The 24,116-nt window shown below is 46.9% G+C and overlaps 1 protein-coding gene across 4 annotated transcripts in view; it reads right to left on the bottom strand.

Moving 5' to 3' along the window:
• Osbpl10 (oxysterol binding protein like 10) overlaps positions 1-24,116 on the bottom strand; it is a 287,054-nt gene that overhangs the window by 20,121 nt on the left and 242,817 nt on the right. For all 4 annotated transcript variants that reach the window (XM_063257089.1, XM_063257092.1, XM_063257088.1 and 1 more), the window contains 2 exons: positions 18,121-18,270; positions 4,776-5,247 (listed from right to left, as the gene is read on the bottom strand). In XM_063257089.1, the coding sequence (XP_063113159.1) occupies positions 4,776-5,247; positions 18,121-18,270 (622 nt within the window). The remainder of the gene's footprint in view (positions 1-4,775; positions 5,248-18,120; positions 18,271-24,116) is intronic.

The raw sequence follows: 24,116 nt of genomic DNA on the forward strand, positions 1-24,116 counted from the left end.
CCTAAAGCTTTATACCCTAATTACTCCTCCCACCCTGGGGAGATTCTTAAGACTGGCACTGCCATTTGGGAAGAAAGAGCAAACCTCAAACCTCTGGCAGTGGACTACGCATGTGGGAATGGGTGAGATCTTTTAAAATGTGATGCCTTTCACATAAAGGGTAACATCCCTTCCCGCTCCTGTTGGAAAATTTTCTTACAAACCACGGAGAAATTTCTCTCACAACATGAAGTCAGTGAGCCCCAGGCCTAAACTATTTTGAGGGCACTGGCAAAATCATATTCCTTGGGTTGTTTTCTGAAAGATCATGAAATGTGCGTTCATTCATTGAACTACCTGCGATTATATCTCAGTACTTTTGCAGAACAATGGTAAAGAAAATCTTTCCTTATCAAGAATAAATGACTGCATTAAAATCAGACTTACAAAATGCAAACGAAAGTTACTTCTTCACTTGGCCTAACAGTTGAGAGAAGCTGAAAAAAGCCAAATAATCAAATGCACTGTGGTTAATCCTCAAGAGGGGAGATTTTTACTTGATTTGATATTCCACAAACTGACTTAAGCATTAAGATTTTCAAACGGGTAAATTTAAAATAATTTCATATCTGACTGCAGGCAGAGGAACCAAAACATTCCGAGCAGATACCGACCCATCTAACAGAGAATCGGGATGACTCTGGGCTGTGTCTAGGAGCCCGCAGCCCCAGTGGCCCTAAGCCCCAGGTGCATGCGTCCCCTCCTGTCACAAGCAGGCTCTTCACTGGGGATCTTCTGTTTTGGAGGAAGCCAATTGTGACAGCAGCTGAAGACAGCTAAGCTCCTGGCAGTGAGGTCAGTAGAGCTGTCCCCTAAACAACAAAGGCTTCTGGTTCTGGGACCAGTGTGGTAACAGGGACTTAAGAGGCTGAGCCTGCTGGTGCCCACTGAGTACCTGAAAGCAAGATAAAGCTTGGCATCTCTGCGTTCAATTTATGTATCCTTTATTGCCTTAACACTTTGGGCCAGACCCCCCTGCTCAGCTCTGCACCAAACATGTTAATCACTTGAGGTGTACCTTATAACATAAGCGCTATCAATTTTAAATCTACTAGCCCCTTCAAAACTGAAGACACAAGATAAGCATAATTATTTTCAAGATCTGTAAGGACATCGACTGCCAGTTTTTTCAATAGCCATTTCCAGACCCCTGGGACGCCCGTCTTAAGTCTGCAGCTACCTCAGACTCCAGGAAAAGCAGAGCCCAGCAGACCACACAGCAGTGCAGTGCATCCCACACCAAGCAGAAACACCTGCCCCATGACGAGAACTGAGCCCCACTCCATTGTACCATGGGACATACACTGCTCCCCTTAAGCAATTCTGACTCTCCCAGAACCTTGCAGAACCAGCTCTGAGGTATTGATCAACCAGGCCAAAACTAGACTACAATTACCTGTGCTATACGCAACGCCCAAATCTTGTCTTAGCCCCCTTTTCTATGAAGGCCCCAAAGCTTGTGCCAGCCCCTTTAAGACAGATTTGAACCTTTCTGGGTTGCCCAGCATGGCCACCCTTCGCCACTGCTCATCTCCCTGATGTTTTTGTTGTTTTGTTTCATTTTGGTTTGAGGCAGGATAGCTGTTGCCCAGACTGCCTTGAATTCACAATCCTCCTACCTCCACCTCCTGAGTATGGAGATTCCAGGCATGCACTACCACGCCCTGCATGATCAGCATGATGGGCCGGTGGCTGAGCCTAGTCGGTTGGCACCCCTGAACCCCAAGTTTGCCCTGAGACTCTAGTAACAGACTTAAGGGGCTTTTCCCATCAGAGCTGGAAAGCGCTTGGGGTAGCTACAACCCAAGGGGGCTCACAGAATAATAAAGCACTTTATAATGGTACTTCATGGTGGCCTCATTTGCCATAGCCTGAGGGCACTAATTTAAACAGTAAGGCCACATATTTATATCCAATTTTTCAAGGGGATTTATCTAAGATATCATTTTTAAAATGAGAAGCTGGAGAACACATTACTTCAAAGCTAATCAAAAATTCATGGAACACATCCCACACCCACTTTGTGCCCAAAAGAGGCCTGAGTGCAGGAAGCAGAACCTCCTCTGCGGAGTCTCGGAATTCTTACAGGCATCTCGTGTGAAAAATAAGATCTCATGCTGCAGACGGTACAGCAAGGATGAGGGATCGTGACTACTGAAATGGCCCGAGCAAACCAAAGGTCTCACAGGACTGGACCCATGTCCAGGCCACACACAGCAGGAACACTGAGTGAGGCCAGGAGCGCCAGAGTGCTTCCCAGAATCCTCTCTTGGAACTCAGGCACCAAATTTTCAAGCAGCTAAAGAAAAGCAGAAGCTGCAAATTCAATTCTGCCTCAGGAGTGGCTGCACTGAGGGCTGAGGGGTTTCTCACCCATGGAGGGGGGGGAGTGGGGGCCTCTCCTGTGAATTACAGCCCCAGGTCCACAAAGTTGGAGGGGGCAGGCTAAGAGTTGAGATGTCACAAGCCTCTCAGTGACTTTAGGAGATGGAGGGGAAAGCAGGGCTGAAAAGGAAGACCTCATCATTAGTGGAAAGGCAGGTCCAGAGGTCATGAAAGGAGGCCATGAGTCCCGACAGGCAGAGGGAGGAGCCTGATGGGTAGGTGGTTTAAGCAGAAGGGCTGGGGTCACAGGAGAGGACAAGAATGCAGAGGAAGCTGGGAATGGAGCAATGGCACCAGGAAGCAAGAGCTGGCAAAAAATCTCCAGCGGCATGCGCAGAGCTGTACGGCCCACAGCCATGGCCAGAGCGGAGCACGGATGCTGCTGGGTTAGAGAAGGATGCTCTCGGGACCCTGAGGACAGACTGACGATACGACTGTCAAGTTCCTTCAAATCCCTAAACATGCATGATCTGCAGATCTTTACCTCCGTGGAAAATTTCCAGGTATTCCCTTAACGACAAGAATCCCTGCTTCCAGTTTCACAGACAGACCTCTACCTTACACACCCACCCAACTGGAGAATTAGCCTGCTGAATGCAGGGCAATCTCCAGAAAAGAAGGTGAATACAGATTTTCTGCATAGCATATCAAAAGGTATATTATATCCCCCAAGCACTTTCCCTGGCCAGTCGCAGAGCTATACTGTGTGACCTGGCCTCTCTGCCACCTTTCCACTGCCCACTCCCACCTTCGGGCTCTTCTTTACACAGCAGACACAGTAACACTGCTAAAATCACACCCACCTTCCAGGGATTCCCATCCCATGCAGAGTAAAAGCCAAAGTCCTTTCCCAGCCCTGGCTGCCCACTGGTCTCTTCCACCTGCTCCAAGCTGCAGCCACAGTGGCCTACGCACGTCCCTACGACCGCCCCATCATATCCTCTGACCGAAACCTCTGCGACCGTGAGCCAAAATGATCCTTTCCTCCTTTTCAGCTGACTTTCACAGGCATCTCACACAGACACTAGCATGGATTTTACCATGTTTTACTTCCTTTACCAGACTGCTTGGTCTAAGCACCATCATCTTCTGCCTCGGTTATTCTCATTCTCATGACCTCCCAACTGGTCACATTTCCACTTCTGCCCTCTTTATGATCTAGTTTCAGCAAGCAGTGGCTTAATACGGCTAAACTATAAGTCAGACAGTGACCCTCTCAGGTGGCTCTGTAACTCCCTCGGGTAGGAATCAACTCCCTACCAGTGGCCCGCAGGCCCTACATGGTCCACTCACTTCTCTGACCTCAGCCCTTCAGCCTGGTCCAGTCACATGGGCTTCCTGTCCTCTGCCAGTATACAGAGACCATCCTGACTCTGGTCCTCTGTCTTGTCGCTTCAACCTTACAATCTCCTCCTGAATGCCATGAGACTAGCTTCTCTTTGATCCCTTTAGGTCTCTGATCAAATGTCACTCTCTTGGCAAGGTGTTCTAGGGCAGCCAACCCACTCAACAGCTCACCTGGCCCTTTACTCGTGACCCTCTTCTGCTTTACTTTTGCCTATAGCACTCAGCATTTTCATCATGAAGATAAAAACAGGACTTGGGATCCTAAAAAATATGGATTTGGGAAGGGGTCCGAGGAGCCGTGTACTCCTGGAAGCTGAAAGCCAATTTTTTGTTAGTTTTTGTATTTTTTGCTTTTAAGTTTTCCTGGGACAACAGTCAGTCCTAGAATCTCAAAAGGATTTGTGGCTCAAAAAAGTTGAAAAACCACTAACACAGACGCTTCAATTTAACAAGGATTATTATTGGTTTCTTCAAACAATGAATAAACTTCATTCACAGCTATTTGCTAAAATAGGAACATGCAATCTAGCAGTGGTGTGATTATACTGTGTTCTTACTTCAGAATTTCTAGCACAGAGTCAAAAGATTTGCCTTGGGAATTTTTATGAGCAGCTTTTGAATAGGCAGTACTATTATCCTCATTGTCTCAGAGCCAGAACACTGAGGAGGGTGAATAAAAATGTGCTTTCACAGATTTGGAGCCAACTCCAATATTCTCACACAGCTGAATGAAAAAAGCACATGCCAGGAGGAGCCTATGAAAGCACAGCATGCAGATCCAGGGGGGAAGCTGGCTGCATGAACAAGTGAGTCCCATCAAAGCCATCACCTTGGCCCTACTGAGACACTGGCATACCTGGTCCAAAATTCAGCCTTGTTTCGCTACTCATGCTCCAGTTCTAAAACAAAGTAACCAAGAACCCCACACACAAAATAACACTCATCAACAGATGCACAAACGTTGTTGGAGTAAGAGCCAAGCTCCAGCGCATAATGTGACTTACCTTCCCCTACCATAGAGACCCCCACGGACATGCCCATGAATTTGCTTTTGGTCCATACATGAGTGTTGATGCACAGTCTCTTCTCCTTGCACTCACAGTAAAAGCAAGAGATGGGAGGGTGATGGGACACCTGCTCAGCTATAAATCGGAGCTTGTAGCTTTTGGAAGGGTCATCGGCTGCCGGGTACTCCTGACAGCCAGCAAGAGAAGTCCTCTTGGGCTTGACCCTATATTTGGGAACCTCCCAGGAGCAGTGAAACGTCTCGCCAATGATGGGGTTGTAGGGTTTCTTGGCCAAAGCCCCTTTCCGGCCCTCATGGAAGGCTGTAAGATAATACTCCACGAAGCAGATGACTCTTTCCTCTGGTGTGGCCCCAGCAGTGATGGCCAGCAGCAGGTCGGGGTGTGCCATAAAGTCTGCATACATCTCCAGCAAGGATCGCTTCTCCAAAATAAATGTGGGGAGCACAACCTGCGTTTGAGGGACACAAAAGCAGACAGAAGGCCCCGTGATTACAGGCAAAAAGCAGGTTGCAGTCATGGTCAAGAACTAAAGGTGGACCAGGCAAGGGAACATGTGTTTTTGATTTGTGCACCAGTGACAAATCAAGGAAAATTACATCAATGAAATGAGAATTGACAGCATCCATGTCGACCCACTTTTGTTATGAGTAATTCTCTTCTTTGCTTATCTGGGCTAAAACAATAGTCTCTCTTTCTCTACATGCCATGACTCTTCTAATCCACTCTAACCCTCCTTCACTCTCCAGATGGCAGAGATGAGAAGAAACCAGCCTGGAAAGGCTTGTTCCTCTTCCTCCTGCAGTCCGGCCCTACCATGAAGGGTGTGTGGTGTTCTCACAGACACAGACGCAGATACCATGGCTGGCTGGCGATGAGTCAAACGTGGCCTAGGCAGACTCCACATGACAGATGCAGGGGCCTGCAACATGGCCCATCAGCAGGCAGATGCCATGGAAAGATGGGCTACCCTGTTCCTATCTTTGGAGGCTGCTCTATAAATCAAAACCCCAAGAAACCAATGGGCATCATGCACAGTAAGTGGCACTTTAACATACAGAATCTCCTGGTAAAGGGGGACACAGGGTATGTCTAGGTGTGCTACTGGCTCATCACTGAAGGTAAGTACAACTTAGATGGTGGTCAGGATGGGACAAAGGGAAACCAGGGACTCCACAACTCCAAATGCATACAGCCCAGTGATGATGTCATTTAAAGCAAACAGAGGACTTTCTGATTCTGGGAAGCAGGTAATTTACTACTACAACAGAAAGCAGAGAGCGCCCGTTCCTCACTCCCTAAATTCACTTTGATATAGCTTAGTTCAGGGGTATACTAACCTCTTAGCTGCCAAACACAGCTAACTTTAACCTGGATACCTCCCTGTTCCTCCTCCAACAGATATGCAGGTTTGGGAAGAAGCTGGAAGCCTTGGCCAGATCTGCTGGCTTCTCCTGAGCAGCCACCAAGATTCACCCTTCCATGGCCACTTCTCCTTACTCTTCCCATGTCCCTAAGGCTTATGAAAATATTTCAGAAGGCAAATGATAACTGACCACCAATATCACCCTGGCTTACAGATATGTAACCCTGACTCCTGACTCTTCAATCGGCCCTTTCTTGCAGTAATACGGATATATCAGGAGTAAGAGATGCTCATAGAAACTTAAGTTTTACAAGACCTTCAAAACACAGAGTGATTTCAGAAGAAAGCAGTAAAAGTCCTGCCCATTGGAGAGGTGATGTTTGATATCACACCTCCTAATGCTATTTGTCTTTCATTTAAAATTATGTCTTACTATCTGTGCTAAAAAAGAAGCAATATATAAAACTAATGCAATTCAAATAAATTCATAAAAGATTCGAAATGTCCACATGTCCTCCTAGACAACAGAATAGAGTGATTGAAAAGTTTCCCCGAGTTCTTTCAGCTCTGCCTAACACTACACAGGAAGAAGAGACATGAATTAAACTGTACCTATGCAAATCAGCAGAGATTTCCCAATTTTACCTCAGCCACAACTTGAGAGAATCGAAGAGTTCAGCTGCCCGAGGATGTCACTGGACCAAGAAGAGTGTGTGGGGCACAGCTCAGCCTTCAGCTGTCACCTCTATCACTTCCTGTGTGCTTCTGTTGGGACAGGTTCTCACCTGGCAGCCATCGTGGGGGTCTACTTTGCTGAAGAGGCTCCCGGGGATAAGCAGAGATCTCTCACCAAACCAGCCCCTCAGTGTCATGCCTTTCCTCCTCTCCCCCAACCCAGAACCTACCTCTCCAGGGATCCCCAGATCCCTCACGGCACAAGCTCTAGACAAAGGGAGCTAGAAAGCTCCTAGTGAGGCTGAATCTATTTAAAAGGAAAAGCAGCTACAAATGTCTCCTTCCTACTATCCCAATTGGCTTCTTTCCCTGACTGTCCTTCTCCAGACCCACACAAGCCACAGAGGAGTGAGGGACCTGCAGGGCACACTCCAAGAGCCGTCTGCTCCAGTGGATCTAACTTCAAGCAACAATACTCCCACGTCCGGGGCTTCCTTCTCCCCACCCTGTGGGCAACAGGGTTCCTCCAGCTATGCTAGGGTCCCACCCCAGCCGGTACTGTCCCATTCCTGAGGTGCTCCTGCACTGCTGTCCACAGCTGAAATTCTAACAGAAAACCAGCCACGGCTTTTACTCTCTAACTGCATACTTCTGAAAAGGTCAGGAATTAGGCATTTCCCTTTAGTCAGCAAATCTAAACTCATACGCTAAAGGATTAAAAATAAATTAAAAAACTCCATTCAAAATCTCTAATCACCGAATGCCAGAACCCAAAAGCCTCTGAGCTTCTGTACTTTCACACCCTGGTCTCACAATGAGGTGAGAGAGCAGGGAAGAGAGCAGGAAGGTTCTGGACTGAGGCTGTCTAGGGTTCCCAACTGCCACTCAAGATCCCGTCCTCTCCCTACGACACACCATGACAGCGTGCTTCTGCCTAGAAGAACATTTTCTGCCCCTCACTGGCCTAAGGAGATGGAGATCACAGGACCAGAAGCTAGGTTGGCTGGGCCAGGACCCTGCTTGTCACTGATTAAGTAGGGAAGGACTCGATGTAGGGATAGAGTGGAAACACACCCATTTTCTAGGCCATCTGCTCTCCCTGGCATGGTAGGAAAGCCCACCATTCCAAATGCCAGCATTAATACTATAAGGTGGAAAGAGACCTTCGGGAGAGAGGAGGACAGGCTTGGGTGCCCTTCTTCAGTTTCCACGCTGGTTTTCAAGCCTCCTGCTGTGCTACCTCGAGCCCTTCTTTTTCTCCAGCCAGAGTCAACTTTCCGAAATCTCTGAAAGAGACACAGTTCAGCCCCGTCCCATCACTCTACAGCCTCACACCAAAACCTCCTACTCTGCCCCCCACTCTCCACTGCATTTTCCTTTCTGTCCCTCTCTCCTGCTTCATCTCAGTGACAAAAAGCCACCAGCACTCAGCTCCATGATCACCTCCTCTATGAAGTTCTTTTGGAGTTTCTGCTCCAAAGCCAAATCCACAGCGACTTCATATCCACAAAGCACCCCATACGTATCTTCATCAGAACTTCTCCCATGCGCTTTCCTCTAAGACATACATTTCCAGACTCTCGATCTGAATCCCTGGTACCTGCATGAAACAAAGCAAACCCATGACTGGTGCCTTAGGGGCACGCATTTTCTCTGACACGTAGGTGACCACTTCTACTTCCACATACAGGTTCTCTGCTCGGCACCCGCAGCACCCCAGATGACTTCAAATCAAGCTTCTAGCTGCTGCTTCTCTCAAGCACCAAGATCCAGACCCATCCTGAGGAAAGTCAGGGCTGGGAGCTCACTGAAGGCAGCTTAGACAGAGTTGGTTCATCTGGGGAATATCGTTTCTGACCCACAGAACCCAGGGCATCAGAAATGCTTCCTGAATGACTAATGAATAAGTGGACTCAAAACTGTCCAGCCCTCGTATGTTTAATCTCTTGTGATGAAACAAAAATAAATGAAATGATACTATGACTCACTTTTAAGAAGAGAAAGAGAATATATTTTCTTTTCAAGATACTGAAGAATTTCAGGTGAAATTATTCAATGACTAGGATTTACATCACAATGACACCACAGAGGTTTAGTGAGAAGAGATATAAACAGAACAAGATTGACCAGAAGCTGATTATTGTTGAACTTGGGGAAAAGCATGTGAAGGTGGATTTTGTATTATTTTCTCTCTACATTAGAAATTTCCATTTAAGAAAGTGAAGGGACATAGTCTCAGCCCTCCAACCAGCTGAGCATTCCCTGGGTTAGTTCCTGCCTCTGACAATACTCGTCCCCCCACCCCCCACATCTGACAACCTCCCCCTGGCCTGGAAAATGCCGCCTTTTGTCCATACCCAGGACAGCCGTCACCTCTGAGAAGCCTTCTCCAGCTGTCACAGGCAGAACAGCTGTTCCTTGCTTGTGCTTAGGGCTCCCAGAGAAATGTCATCACCTGTCTCCCCACAAGACAGGGAACTGCTTCATAAAAGAGACGAAGTCTCATCCATCTTTGTCTTCCCAAGCCCTAACTGGCCCTACGCTTCTCTTACTCACAACGGGGACTTAAAGACCTTTGCTGAATGAATGTGTCAGGTTCTAGCAAAGGCCTGGCCTGGAATATGTTGACCTTGCAGGAAGGAAAGCGGATGAGCAGCTGAGACGATGGAGCCTTGCAGGGGCACAAGACAGGGAGGCTTTCATCTCGAGGGCCTCACTGTCCCTTTGCCTGGGAAAGAGCACGGAGAGAGATGCGGTCGTGGGCACAATGAGTGTCATGGAAGAAATATAAAAGAACCCTGGTACAGCCCAAAAAGGTTCCCTGAGTCACCTTGGTGGCATAAGTAGTAAGGCTGAGTGACTTCCAGGACAGGGTCTTCGGAAGGAACGCAGAGCCGAGTCCAGGTATTTCCCATTTTCTCTCCATCGGGGTTAAAAAGGCTCTGCTCAGTGGCCTCGGTGTGTTATTAATGCCCCAATTATGAGAGGAAAAAAATAAATCCAAACAGGAACATTTAAAAAAAAAAAAACAAAAAAAGAACTTTGGACTCTTCAGAAACTTCACAGCCAAAAAAAAGGAAAAAAGAAGAAAATTTTCTAGGTTAAAAATTAATAAGACATGTAACCAGATATAACATAATTTGGATTAGATCCTGAATTTAAAAATAATTTCAAGGGGCATCACTAGGACAATCTGGGAAAACTGGACCATGGGCCGTATGCAAAACAGTATAGATTGAATGTTCTCATTCCCGGGGTGACAGTGTGCTTTGCAGGAGAACCACCCGGGCAGCCCCTCACTGGGAGGTTAGGGAGTCGCTATCACAAGCTATGCAAAGTGCTCTTAAAACAGTTCTTCAGAGAACCAGCATCCACATGTGTACCTGTGCCTGTGTGGAGGGAGCCTGGAGGAGGAACGGAGCACCAGGAGGGCAGGGGGCCAGCTCAGTGGGCTAGCCTGGCACACCGAGGCCCCCTGCTCCATCCCTGGCACCACAAGGAGTGGCAAGGGGTGTCAGGAGATGAGAATGCACTAGGGAAAGAACTGGAAGAAGGCAGGGGAGGGGAGAGATTGGCAGAGAGGGAAGAAGAAAAAAGAAACACAATGGGCCAAACGTTTATGATTAGCCAATAAGTTACAGAGGAATCCACTGTACCATTCTTGTAACTTTGCTGTAGATCAGAAAATATTCAAAATAAAACACTGGACGTAAAAGGGGGGGGGGAGGCTCTACTGGGGCTAGGGATGCAACACCTGAGAAAGCATCAATTTTCACACAATCTTCCAAAAATTGCAGGAACGATGAGCTCACAGCCATTATCGAGCCCAAACTACTTCCATCTGCACTCTGTGCTTTGAAATGATGCATGGCTTTGGCAGAGTTAGAGCGGACGCAGACCAGGCTGGGGGCGGAATGACCACCTCCTCTTTCCTCTCCTGTTGGAATGGGTCACTGGTGTTTACATGGGGCTGGCACCGGGACACTGCCAACAGGATGGCATTCTCTTCACTGAAACAGACTTCCTCGTCTGCTCAGATTTCTTGGTCTCATACAATCTCCTGACCCTCCCCCTCCTTTTCTTGGTGCACCTGCAAAGTGAGCCCCCTAATTGTCTGTTTCTTGGGCAGTGGGTATGGTGGACACAGAGTCAAAACTGCTCAGTACTAACTGGGCTGTCCGCCTCTGACAGTGAGTGATGGCCCAGCTGTTCAAACTGAGGCATCCAAATAGCCTGAGTCGTTGCTGTGGATTTATGGAGCCATCAGTGAGGACTGCCTTTCCCCCATTAATGTAATTAAGCCAATGAAGTACAGTGGAGGAAGTGTTTTTGGGGAAAAAAAGACCTGCAGTGGGACTCAGAGGACAATTAATTACCTTTAAAGTTGCATCAATCTAGCAGTAAATAACTAATCTTCAGCTTGGTCTCTGGGATCCTTAGAAATCTGAAATAAATGATCACCTACTGGAGAAGACAAAGGACGACCAGGAAGAGGGACAGTTCCCTCCCTGCACCAGGGAGCACGGCAGAGGATCCCAAGAGCCATCCACGATGTTCAGCCTGGTACACAGCCACACAAACCAGCAAGTGAGCGGACCCAGACCACCTCCAAGGTTACTTCCAGGAAACACTTCAAGGAAAACTGGGGCAAGGGCGGCAAAACCCAGTCTTACAAAATAAAAGGTCAATAATTCACCCTGCCAAATGTTTCTTCACTTAGCCAGCCTTAACCTTGGGCTTCTTTAAGGGCTCCCTTCAGACCCATCTAATGGTACCTGCAATAGCACAAAAGGCATTCCTTACAAATGGTGTTGGATGGGAGGAATCTAAAATAAACTTTTACATTTTCAAGATTATTTACTATGTGTGGGGCAAATCCACTGAAGTTAACCCCTGTCCCTTATTAATCCCGCCTTTCAGGGCACAAAAGAGAGCCAACTTTTGAGCTGGGATTCCTCTCTCAGCAGCTGCGGACCATCGATCCTTCTGGGCTTTTTGTATTAAATGATAGTATTAAATTACCCAGTACCTAACCAGCACATCAGAAGTGCCTGCTCTATGCTGGCGGTTGTTATATCCATTTGGGGACCAAACATGATGAAGATAAAGGAGATTAGACACAAACTTGTCACAAAATATCGCACTGACAATGTTGAAAACATGACAGCACCATGATAGGGAAAACCCTAGGACTACTGATGCTTCTGTAAATGATCAGTTAAGATAACTGCTCAGAGAAGGGGAAATCGTGCAAAATAAGAAAACTGTTGTAAACATTATAAAACATTTCAAACCAAAACTACAAGGCAAACTCTCTGAGTTTCACACATACCATCCTGTATAATCCCAGAAAGCTGAACACAGATACAAGCATTCTATTTTACAGATGAGAAAACTAAGGCTCAGAGAGATTTTGTGATACCTCATGGCTAAATCAGTAGACATCTGGAGTGTGAATCAACACTGTTTGATCAAGGCCCATGCCGGATGCTTTAGTGGCCCAAGTGGTCTGAAGATGTCATCACTTACCGCAACTCCTCCCATGGGAGCAGGATTGAGGAGCTCCTGCCAATGGGACAGGAGGAGAGCAGGGAAATCAAAACGTCACATCCCCACACAACACAGATTCACAGAGCTCAGGGAAAAGAGCTGGATCACACCAGGTCCTCTATCACCAGGCAGACCCTCAGAAGAGAGAGCAGGTGCTGCTTGATGGTTTATGAGAAACAAGATTTGGGACGCGGGAGACACAAGGCATTGAAATAGCAAAGTGGCTGCCATGCTTGGGATGCTGGTGACCTAGTGAAGTTCACCCTCTGGGACAGCCCTGGCGGTTCTTATCATTTTTGTAAAAATTCTCCACTTTTAAGAAGATGCTTAAGCACAAAAACATTAATTTTTGCCTACACTGATTGACTCTGGAAATTTAACCTAAAGAAAAAAACTAAACAGCAAAAAGCCCTATGCCAAGATATCCACTATCTCATTATCTGTAATACCAAGAAGCCCAAGGGTGGCAGCGTAACCCCTGCTGAGGAAGCAGGTGGCAATGCAACAACCTGGCAGGATGTTACACATTCACCAAAGTGCGCCCAGGTAAGCATGCGCTTTTCCTTAAAGCCTATGGTGAATACATGGATGTGTGCAGTGTAATTCTGTGTCTCAGGGATCAACAAACAACTCCCAGGCCCAGCCTCCACCTGTTCTTACAACTAGTTCCACTGGTTATTTCTGCACTCAACAGCAGAGGTAGAAACATGTACCATATACCACATGGCCCACAAAGCCGAAGTTATTTATTATCTGCCTTTTAGAGAAAGGTCTCTGACCTTTGCTCTGTACCATTCATATATTTAATGTTCTTTTGCAAACAGTTGAGATTTAGTTTTTGAACAGCTTTACTTTTAAAGCTTCTCTGAACATTCCTGACCTTCAACACACATACCTGGTCTCTGTAAAAGCAGGATGGAGGTATGAGGAATAGCCACTGGTAGAATTCCTCACCTAGCAAGGACAAGACCCCAGGTTCAAATCCCTAAGACCACCAAAAAAAACAAACAGAAAAACAAAAAAGAAATATATATATATAAAATAACAAACAGGGTTGATTTATAATGCCACCAGTGAGCGGCTGGGAATCATTTTCACTACCTACACTAGGTACAGTGTAATATCTATTGTTACTGTTGTTACTAAAACGTCCTCCAAAGGGTCACTGGGTTGAAGACTTCGTCACCAGCTCAGAGCTTTTGAGAATGTGACTCGGTCCTGGGGTCTCTAACTTCATCAATGAATCAATTCACTGATGATTCCAGGGCTCAATGGGCTTATCAGGAGGCAGGGTCCCATTGGATGACGGTCATGGAGGGTGTGGCTTTGAAGGGTACATTCTGTCCCTGACTCCTGTCTCTCTGGCACTTGCTTCTCTCTCTGCTCTGTGGCTCCTGGAATGAGTGTCTGGGTTCTGTCACCTGCTTCTTGCCTCGCTACGGGCCCAGAAGCAATGCAGCTGGTCAACAGTGGGCTGAAACCTCTTTTCCTCTTTAAGCTTTGTGTCAGGTCTTTTGTTACAACAAAAAGCCAACACACCTATGCTTCTGTTGCTAGAACAGATGGAATGTCAAAGCTATTTTATTTTTGTGCTTCTTTGATTAGCAACAACAGAAACAAAAATTTTCTAGGACTCACAGAACCCTAATTACCTTTTCTCAAAGTATGAATTTTGTCTGAGATGTTCTTGCTTTATGAGACTTGGACTATACAGCTAAAAACATCTCACACACACACACACACACACACACACACACACACACACACACACAGAAAGCCCAGTCTACTCTGCTCCTTGTTTTAACCACAATGTACACCCCAAATTTCCCCATTTTCTCTGGAACCTTATCCTCTGCAAGGGCTCAGCATTCAGTGTTCTAGATCTCCCCGAACTACTAACGCCAGTGTAGATGAAACTTCTGGCAAATCTGTGACGCCTGACCCTCCATACTTCCCTCAGATGGTTCCAAGCAGCTGGCGCCGTCAACCCAACCTTCTGCGGACCCCACACAGCTCACTCTGGTCAGTGTCACTCACCATCCCTCTCTGCCCAGACACTCTTCCCTAGAAGCTCAAATTGCTCTCTCCTTCCTTGCAGTCTGTTCTGTACCCAAACCCTGGCAGAAGCCTCCTCGGACCACTTTGAGAAGCCATGTCCCACCCAGTCCCTTCCCTGCCACCCTCCCACTGTGCTCCAGTTCTCACCATTGTACCTCCATCTATCTCCCTTTGCTCTGCGTTCCTCCTTCCTCCCGTCCCCCCCCTCGAGTCTGTCTCCCCACTGCACAAGCACCATCAGGATACAGACTCTGATGTTTTTCTTTTTCCACAATAGTACCCTGACTTCAGCACTCAACAAATCATGTCAGATGAATGCGCCCATTCGTTGCTAGTTACAGCCTTTTGTCTCCCTCCTGGACACCAGGTGCGTGGTTCTACACCTGCAGCCCTGAGCCTTCTGTGTCCCTTCTCGCTGCACAGCAGCCACCACAGCACTGCCCAGGACACCACAGTGTTTCTCACCGAACAAACTGCCCACCAGCCTCCATCCTGCAGCCCACACATCAGGGATACTTCACCGCTAGGTAGGTCTGCAGGGTCTGCCCCCACTGCCCCCTCGGCGGGCAGCACTACCTGTCCTGTGCTCTTACTGTCACATTCCCACTTCCACCTGCGCCATACAGCTCCCTCCACCAGGAGGGCTTCCCTCTCCCAACACCCACCTGCCCTTCAGGGGCAACCTACACGGCCTCCTTCTTAGAGTCCTTTTGTGACCTTCACTGTGCTTACTGTGGCACCTTCACGTGCTCCCCTCTTTTCCAGAACACCCATAGTTTACGGATACCTGACAGGCTGGCCAGTGGCAGGGCCCAGAACAAGTTAGGGTACAGCGCCACAGTAGAGGAAAGAGGGCAGACAGCATGCTCCTGAAGACAGGACTCAGCTTTGTAGACAGTGAAAAATGAAAGTGCAAGTTCCCTGGCTCAAAAACTATTCAGAAGTCAAGAAATGCCAGCAAAGCTTAGGCAAGCATGGAGCGCTTCAGCACATGGGCTGCTTGTAGCCCTGCAGGTCGCTCATCTACTTAAGTGTCCTATCTGATGGTCACAGTGAACTACCACAAAGACGGCAGTACACTTGTTTTATAGAAAGAGACCAGAGCCTCACCCTGCGTTGAAGAATTTTCCACCTCCAGGGTACATGGTCCCCAGGGAGCATGCTCCATCCCAGGTTAGTTCTCCCACTGCCAGCTTAGTGAAGACTTTGCTGAATAACATGAGCAAGAACCAAGGGGAGGAGGGGAGACAGCAGGAGAGGGTGTCATCCACTTTTGCAATGCAGCACAATGAAAGCCAGAAGGCTTGTGGGACTGGGCCATGGCAGATTCGCCTCTTCCTCTCCCAAGGGTTCAGCCTGTCACCTTTCCTCTGGGTTTGTGAATACAGCTCCTTTCCCAGCAAAGGACTGAGCTGGTAAACTACAGACTGAAGATGTTTTTTTTTTTTCAGGTACAAAACTGAGTAATGAATAAATGCCATGTTTGTTTTTTTAAAATGAAGGCCATGGATTTGGAAACATAAAGCAATCACTGCCTAACATAATAATAAACAGAAGCGTACACTTGCAAGGCCTTCTTTATTTTAAAGTAAGACAGCTGTTGTGTAAAGCATCTTGGACACTCAAACCTGTCATTATTATAGTTCCCTTCACGTTTTACTGTTTCTTTGTATCTCACCTAGACCATTTCATTACTTACAATCTTTCTATTCTATCACCCATGGTTCTAGTGCTGTATCTTACATATACTTTTTAAAATAGAATCCACAATGAATATGTCTTACACTGCATCCCAGAGCATATAAATCAATGGAACCAAAATAAATGTTTTATGTATGGTGCACTCTGATCTTTTCCATTGTATTTTACCCATTAGAAATGATAGCCTGACCTACTAAATTGGTTTTACAGCCCTCTGATGGGCCATGACCCACAGTTTAGAAACTGATTTTAGATCACATTTGTACACTTCTATGCTTGCACTCCGTCAGAATTAACTCAGTCATCATCTTGGTGTCTATGTAATCCATGAGAATAAAAAAATAGGCAAATTTGTAAAAAGCCAAGCATTCTCTAGCAGAAAAGTGCTGGTGCTTGCACAGCGAGGGGACTGAGATTCGGAGGGGCCGTGGAGCAGAGGACAGGTCTTCCAGTTTGTACAAGGCAGGGAATAGCCACTTATGCGAGGGGACAAGCAGGGTCCTGTGCCCCTGGAATCCTGCACAATTTTGTTCAAGTCACGCAGTCTGCCAAGATGCCAGACATTCTCACACTTAAACCTGCAAAAATACCCAAGAATCAGGCATGTACCTGTGATTCCACACCTGTGAGGTTGAGGCAGGAGGTTTGTAAATTCAATCCCAGCCTGGGCAATAGCAACTCAAAATAAAAATATGAAAAGCGGGGAGGAGGGAGTTGAGGATATAGTTCATTGCAGGGGGCTTCTCCCCTGCCCTCAAGTTTAGTCCTTTAGAATCACTCCTTTAAAAAAAAAAATCAAAGGAAGGCTTGCTTCCTCGGTCTCGTGTCCCCCCCCCCCCCCCTCTAAGTGGCCAGTCACCATCTTCACACTCGTTCCCTGGCCTATGGTTCAGTCTGAGGTGACCGCAAGGAATCCAGACTCCTCGCTGTAGTTGAATCCCAGGCTGTGTGGTTCTGCCCCATCAGGTACAGCCACCTTCTTCCGGCTGCCCTGAACCTAGAGCCTCCGACTCTAGCACCCTCTGTCTGCCTTTCCTACTGCCACTGCTCTTCCACTGCACTGCACGGCTATATCACACATTATGGCCACCCAGAAGAAGAGGATGACAAGACCCCAGGCATTCGGCACCACTGGGTCCTCTGTGCACCACCTGGATCCTCACCCCACCCTCCCAAGGGAGGCACCAGGATGGCAGTAACTGACTCCAGTCCAACCAGGTAGGCTATCCTACAAAACTCAGGCTCTTTCCACTGCCCCTTAATGTCCCATGTGATACTACACTGGCCCACTTGCCTCCAACACAAGGCTACAGAGGAAGAATGTGGAACCTTATCACGATTGAAGATTGACGCTGGAGAGGAAGAAGCAGCCTGCCTGCACCCAGCGCTACCAACAGACCCCCTGGGGGCTCTCCTCCCACATGAACAATGAGTTAGCAAAAAGGCCACCCCTCTTGTGAAAGCTCATGACAGCCAGCCGTAGACCAGGAGTCTTGTCCCAGCTTCACCATTTCTCTGTATAACCACGGTGCCACCCCGAACCTTCTCTAGAACACACAGGAGACATCATCTAACTAGATGCTCTCGAGCTTTTTCTGACGCTCGCCTTGGATAAGGTGCAGCAGCTCCACCAGGGAGCCAAAGCTGAGGGTATGCATTCATGTAAAAATGTCCCTTGTGGCAGGCACAGGGGCTTGGGCCCACAGCCCAGCACTCAGGAGGCTGAGGCAAGGGCGCTGTGAACACTCTGCACTTTGAGGGTAGCCTGGATCACAGACCTCATCTCAGTGTGTGTGTGTGTGTGTGTGTGTGTGTGCGCGCGCGCATGCGTGTATATCCTTCCCAATCACACCTAGCAAATCCACAATGGACACCCAGTGCTGGCCTTTTCCTCACCCTACTCCCCCAGCTCACCCTGGAAAAGGGGGCTCAAAGACAGAGATGGAACCCAGACAAGTGGTGGCAGCAACCTACCTTGGTCAAATCCATTCCAAGTTTGAGCTGTGAGATGAGATGCAGAATTACGCTACGCTGATCCTCCATGACGCCCAATTCTGTCTCTTCTGTATCTTCATGGTCAGTTTTCTCATCTTCAGACAAAACCAGTTCAGGGTCTGAATTTGGCTAGAATGAAAATCATCATTAAATATCACCAGCTGATCTGCTAGAAGTCAGAAGCCCAGCAGAGGGAACTCATAAGGGACCTCAACTCTGTTCTCAGGAGGATTCTCTATGCACCATCTGACTGCCTCCTATGGGTAGGCTCTGTGTTCTGTACCCCTCCTCGCCAGAAGATGATCCCTGACCAAACTTCCTAGCTTTTTTTTCCTTTTTTTTTTATTGGTACTGGGGATTGAACTCACGACCACCTGCTTGCAAGGCAGGTACTTATGCCGCTGAGCTAAATCTCCAGCCACCCTCCCAGCTCTTTAACAAACCAACTATATGACAAGGACATAGCTGTCCCCATCCTGCCTCTTGCCAAACAAGTCCTAGTAATTTGCTCTACCCATGCCACTAATGGACTCAAGATCTGATGTAAAATTTTCTGTTATAAATAAAAGTGGGATTCTCTCCTGAAACTGAAAGTACCTTAAAGAAAATTTTACTGAAATGATTTCTACTCAAACCAATTACGATCACTATTACCAAGTGTAAGAAATCTTAGAATTGGCATTAATTGAGGGAAGGAGACTAAAATGAAAATAAAAGGAGGAACATGGGGGAACTTGATGATGATACAATGATTTGTGCTTGCCACAATCTCTGTTTTCCTCAGTGCAAGTTTATGAATTCAGTTGCTGGATTCGCCTTTTCAAATTCACAAGAACAGGAAAGCTAATCCAATGGGCAACAGGGATTACTGAACATACAAGTTTCCAATACCCATGTGTCAAGGATTCTGGGTCTGTTGCAAAGCTGTGCATCACCCCACTCTCCTGCTACAAATTTACCTATGGCCTTAGGACACAGCTGCTCATCCATAAGCAAGACATTCTGCAGAACACGACAGACTTGTTTCCAATTACCTGTGACAGGTCAGGTATGATATACCGAAATGCAGCAGTTCAGAGGTATTAAATATAAAAGGATAAAGACTTGTCTAAATGTCCATGCAAAAACCCATTTGTTAATCTCATCAAAGAGAAGCATCTTGCATTCAGAACTACTTCTAATATGTGAGCACAAAAGTTAACGATGGTCAAGATGACCTAACTGTCTAGTGTAACGTACATGTGCTGACTGTCCCTTACCAACTCTACAAAGAGGGAGCCATTGTGCTTCTTTCTGTCTGCTGCAGGAATTTAAACAGACTTCTCTGTAGACAGATTCCAGGTTCTCCTGACTCTCTAAATAACCCCAACCATGAAGAGAGGGTTGGGAAGGCCTCAGCAAAGCCTCCAATGCTGGACTTTTGAGTTTTCTGGTTCTCTAGCCTCCTTCTATTACAGGCTATCCTGGCAAGTTACTCCACTAGAGCATACTAAAATAACTGAGAAATGGTTACCTATTCTATCCCAGGAAAGACCGCCCAGAAGGAAGTCTAGGAGGCTCTGATTCTCCCCCCACCCCAGGACGGGTTGCAAAAGCAAGGGTGGGAGCCCAGCATCACAATCAGGGTCCTGAAGCTGCTCTCCTTCACCGACACCAGCTTACTGCTTGCTGCAGTGGCAATGCTGAGCCCGAATGGCTACGGCCAGGATACACAGAGCCACCCTTCCATTCCCTGCCCCACTGGCTCTTCCTTCCCCCTCATCTGGATTCCAGGCCAGTGTCAAACAGGTGCTGTCTCGGCTCCTATGAGTCCGCATTCCCAGTCAGAGGCCACTGAGAGCAGGCAGCTTGGCCATGTACCTCTCCCGGGGCAGAGCTGCTGCAGCTGGCACTCCCTTGAGGCAATTTGTAGGTCACTTGTATGAGCAGAATACCCTCCGCCCAAGGCCACCTTGGGGTGGAGAAGGCACTGCCTGGACATTTTCCTTAAGAAGAAAAACAATGGAAAAGAACTAAAGTCAAACCACGCCACGCCCTGAAGGTAAAGTAAAAGGCAGACCTTTTTGCTAAATGTTTTGGCATAAGGGATAGTTGTTTTAAACACAATTATTCCTGCTTAAAAGTAGTTGGTCTCATAAAATACCTACTGCAAACTCATTGATAGCTCAAATGCGGTTGTGATACGCTTACGGAAGGAAAGAATCATTCTTCCCTTCTCTCCAAAAGCGAATGCATAGGAAAAAGCTTCATCTTTTCCATTTACTGCTACATTCAGTGTGACATCTTTACAGAGGCCTACATCTCTTCCTCTCTGCCTTAATCGAAAGTTACACCCAGCCTGGCCAGTAGCCTTCTGCAAGATCCTGCCACATGATGGATGCTTAGTAATGCGAACACAAACTTCTCTAGCTCCTCCCAGTCTCCATCAACAGGTGTCCTGTGGTTGGGATGATTCTTCTCCAACACTCTCACTGGCCCAGAGAATGAAAGCTGCTATCCAGGGTCCAGAGCCGACTCAACTGGACAACCACAGTCAGTTAGAGCTCTTAGGTCACTGACAGCTGCCAAAGGAAGGAGACAGCCACAGAAAGCCCAACAATCATCTCCTTCACTGGCACAAATCCTCAGCAAGCCTTGCCCCAAATTCAAACAGGATCCAGGGATTGCTATTTTCTCTTTCATGCAGCTTCTGAGAACCTGCCCTCTTTTTTTTTCCCCAGTGGGGAAAAAATGGTTTTGAGTAATTCTTTTCCTACACAAACTCAAGTAAATTATCAGGTTTTTTTTTTTTAAGGCTCCTTTATTTATGTGATTGGTAAGAGCAGCTCAGTCCCTCTGCAGAAAGGGCAGGCCACACTCCGTGTGTCCATATGGGGATGCAAGGAGGGGAGACACAGCACCCAGCAGGCCTGCTGGCAATGCAAACAGATCTGTGGGCATCACACAGTACCCACCAACAGCAGACACTGCCAGGATAATAGCTAAAGATCCAAGGTCCTGATGGAGGTTGAAAGGCACAAACCTCTTCCCTTTCAGGGTCAAGGACTTGCTTATCCTGTTCTGACATGGGATCCAAAGAGACTGTCACTTGTCAGTGTCACTTGATTAAGTGCAATCTACAATCGGGTGCATGTACTCATCACACCATGGCCTTCCCTCCCTTAAAACACCCCGCTTCTCCCCTGGGTACCTCCGCTCACCCACACCCTTCCAATCTTTTCACTTCTAAAGAACTAAAAAACAAACTGCTGGTGACAGAAGATGGCAGAACAGTATTTCTGTATCTCAGAAGAAAAATGGATGTCAGAGTGGTTTCTTAACACTGAACAAATTTATATGACTTAAGAAGAATGTACACATCTTTTTTCTTCAAGAGATCTTTGCAAATGAGCTAAGCCAGCCACAAAAATGTACACGAACTTGAAGATGAGATGGTATTAAATTAAAGAGAAGCAGCCTTTGGAAAAATGAGGTTTTTAATAAAAACAAAAATTATGACTCAATATTTCTACCGCATGAGCACCTCAAGGCATGTGGTGTTACAAATATCAAGTGACTCATGCCTATTAGCCGAGTGAGGAAAAACAAGTAAAAATTTGATGGACAGGGAAAGATTTAATGGGCTGGCTGGGGTTTAGGGACATTCACTGGTGACCCAGCAGTGCCCACAGCAAGATTTCTTGACCTACGTCCTATGGACAGGCCTCAAGACATCCATCACCATCCTTGAAATTTTATGCAAAACTTGCATGGATATTTTTCCAAATAGAGGGTCCATACCTTTTCTGGACTCTCAGAAAGGCCTGTGCCACCTAGGTGACCTCAGGCATCTTCAGTATCAACAATAATGTCACACAAGAGATTGGGGGGAGGCATTCACAGCCTCTGCAGATGTGGCCTTGTTCCTAACCACAGCACTCTACTCCAGATAGGAGGAGCTGGTGCCTGAGTCTGACCAAGAGCCAAAGCAGAAGGGAAAACTGACTTGTGTTCCACTGACACGGGTTCAACAGTTTTCTCACCAGAAACACGGGTAAAGGAGAAACACTTAGCTGTCATTTCAGCTCTTATTTTTAACAAAATCGTAATTCAATACAAATGCAAATTTCAAGGAAGAATGAATGAAATTCCAATCTTTTTTATTCAATACAAGCATGTAACTCCATTACAGTTTGGGTCAGTTCCAGGAAAAACCAAGGAGCAGACGCTTGCCTGTGAAATCCTCTCATGTCCCTGTCATGGGCCGTACCCCTCATGCCCACATCAAACCCCTCTCTGGTACCTCGCCCCAGCTTCCTTCTCAGCGATACCTGCCGATCTTCTCTCCTAATTGAGACCTGGCCCACAGAGCGCTGGAGTTAAGGTCCAGCCCTCTGGCTACACATGCCTCAAGACCTAAGCTCCTAATGCGAGGGGCTAAAATGTCCACTGGCTCCGTGGGTGGCATCGGATAAGGCTTGTAGTTGCAACCCCCAACATTTACAGCTGCCTTCCGCCACCAGACAGGGAGCACTTGCATGCTGGAGCTGTCCAACTGCAGACAAGCAGGGACTCCCTCCAGCAGGATTAGGATGGAATCTCACCGCATCTTCTGTCCAAGTAAGTATGAACCCTAAAACAGATACTTTTACATAGCGACATGTAACAGAAAAAAATAACCCACTGTGTTCACGTGATCTCTAGCTGTCCTGAAATCCTACATGCCAAGGACAGACAATTAAATCAGCTAAGAATGAACATGGCCTTCTCTTCTGGCAGTCAGCACATCACAGTTCAATCAACTTTAAAGCCTGGCAGCTTCCCCCACATGCAGTTACTCTGGCAACTGAACCAGACCAAGGAGTCTACACAGAATGACAAGACTGAACAAATCCAGGTATTATTCGTATGGGAAAACAGACAAATTTTTTATTATTTTTTTAATTTCTTTTCTGCTGGGGATGAAACCCATGGCCATTCATGCTAAGCATGCACAGTACTGTTAAACGAGATCCCCAACCCCTCAAAAAGCATTTTAAGGGTATTCTGAGGGTCAAAGAAGGGCAGGCTGTGGGGGAAATGACACAAAGCACCACCCTCAGATATCCCCAAAGGAAAGAGGCACACAGCAAGCAGCAGAGGGAAGGAGGAACCAGGAACATCACCCCCCTCATTTATAACTTATTTCTCAATTCCACATTTACACAGAGCATGCAATCACATGCAATTACAGCCCCCAGGCTGGGCTGTTTCTGTTCACTGGTGGCTAAAAGTCCAAAGAAGCTGGTTTGTCAGCAAATGAGAAGTTTTGAGAAAACCAGAAGAGGAAAGCTGAGTCAGGGATAAGGGCAAAAGAAACTGTAGAGGAGATGAATGGGAGACAAAGGACAGGAATAAGTAAATAAACAGTGGAAGAGAAGTGGAAGACACTCAGGGACCTGAGTGTCTAAGAGGTACAGGGGCTGGGGATGGAATTCCTGAATACATTTTTTTTCAGTTCTAATGACAGTGTATTACTACTGTTGATAACATTAATGGAACCCATCAAACCAAAGAATTAGCCCTTTTTCATCTCTAGGCATTTCCTATTTACAGTGTATTTAAAAGCAAAGGGTCACAATCATTTTACAATGCTACATTGTATCTTCACGTTAGTAACTCTACATTCTAAGCAGCTCCATAACAGCCCAGTGTCATGTAAACTGGCCCAGCTGCACTTGAAGATCCAGGCAGACACAGTATCCCAAGGTCATCACCCCTTCATCCCCCATAAGAAACTTTTTATCACAGGACTACTCATCACAAGACATTCACTATTATAGGCTTGGAAAAACTGGTCTCCCCACACAGGGACATAAAATTTTGTTGCATCAACTAATGGCTAAAAGAGCCATTCCCAATGACCTACTGTCTTTCCCAGTCTTATCTCAAGTGGGGTTTCTTTTCTTGAAGCATCTCTTTGGCGCCTGTTTCTACTAATTCCCCAAAAGTAGGCC

This window comes from Cavia porcellus, unplaced genomic scaffold (genome assembly GCF_034190915.1).
Source record: "Cavia porcellus strain 051 isolate PalLab524CR breed Dunkin Hartley unplaced genomic scaffold, mCavPor4.1 scaffold_10, whole genome shotgun sequence".
In the NCBI taxonomy this organism is placed as follows: Eukaryota; Metazoa; Chordata; class Mammalia; order Rodentia; family Caviidae; genus Cavia; species Cavia porcellus.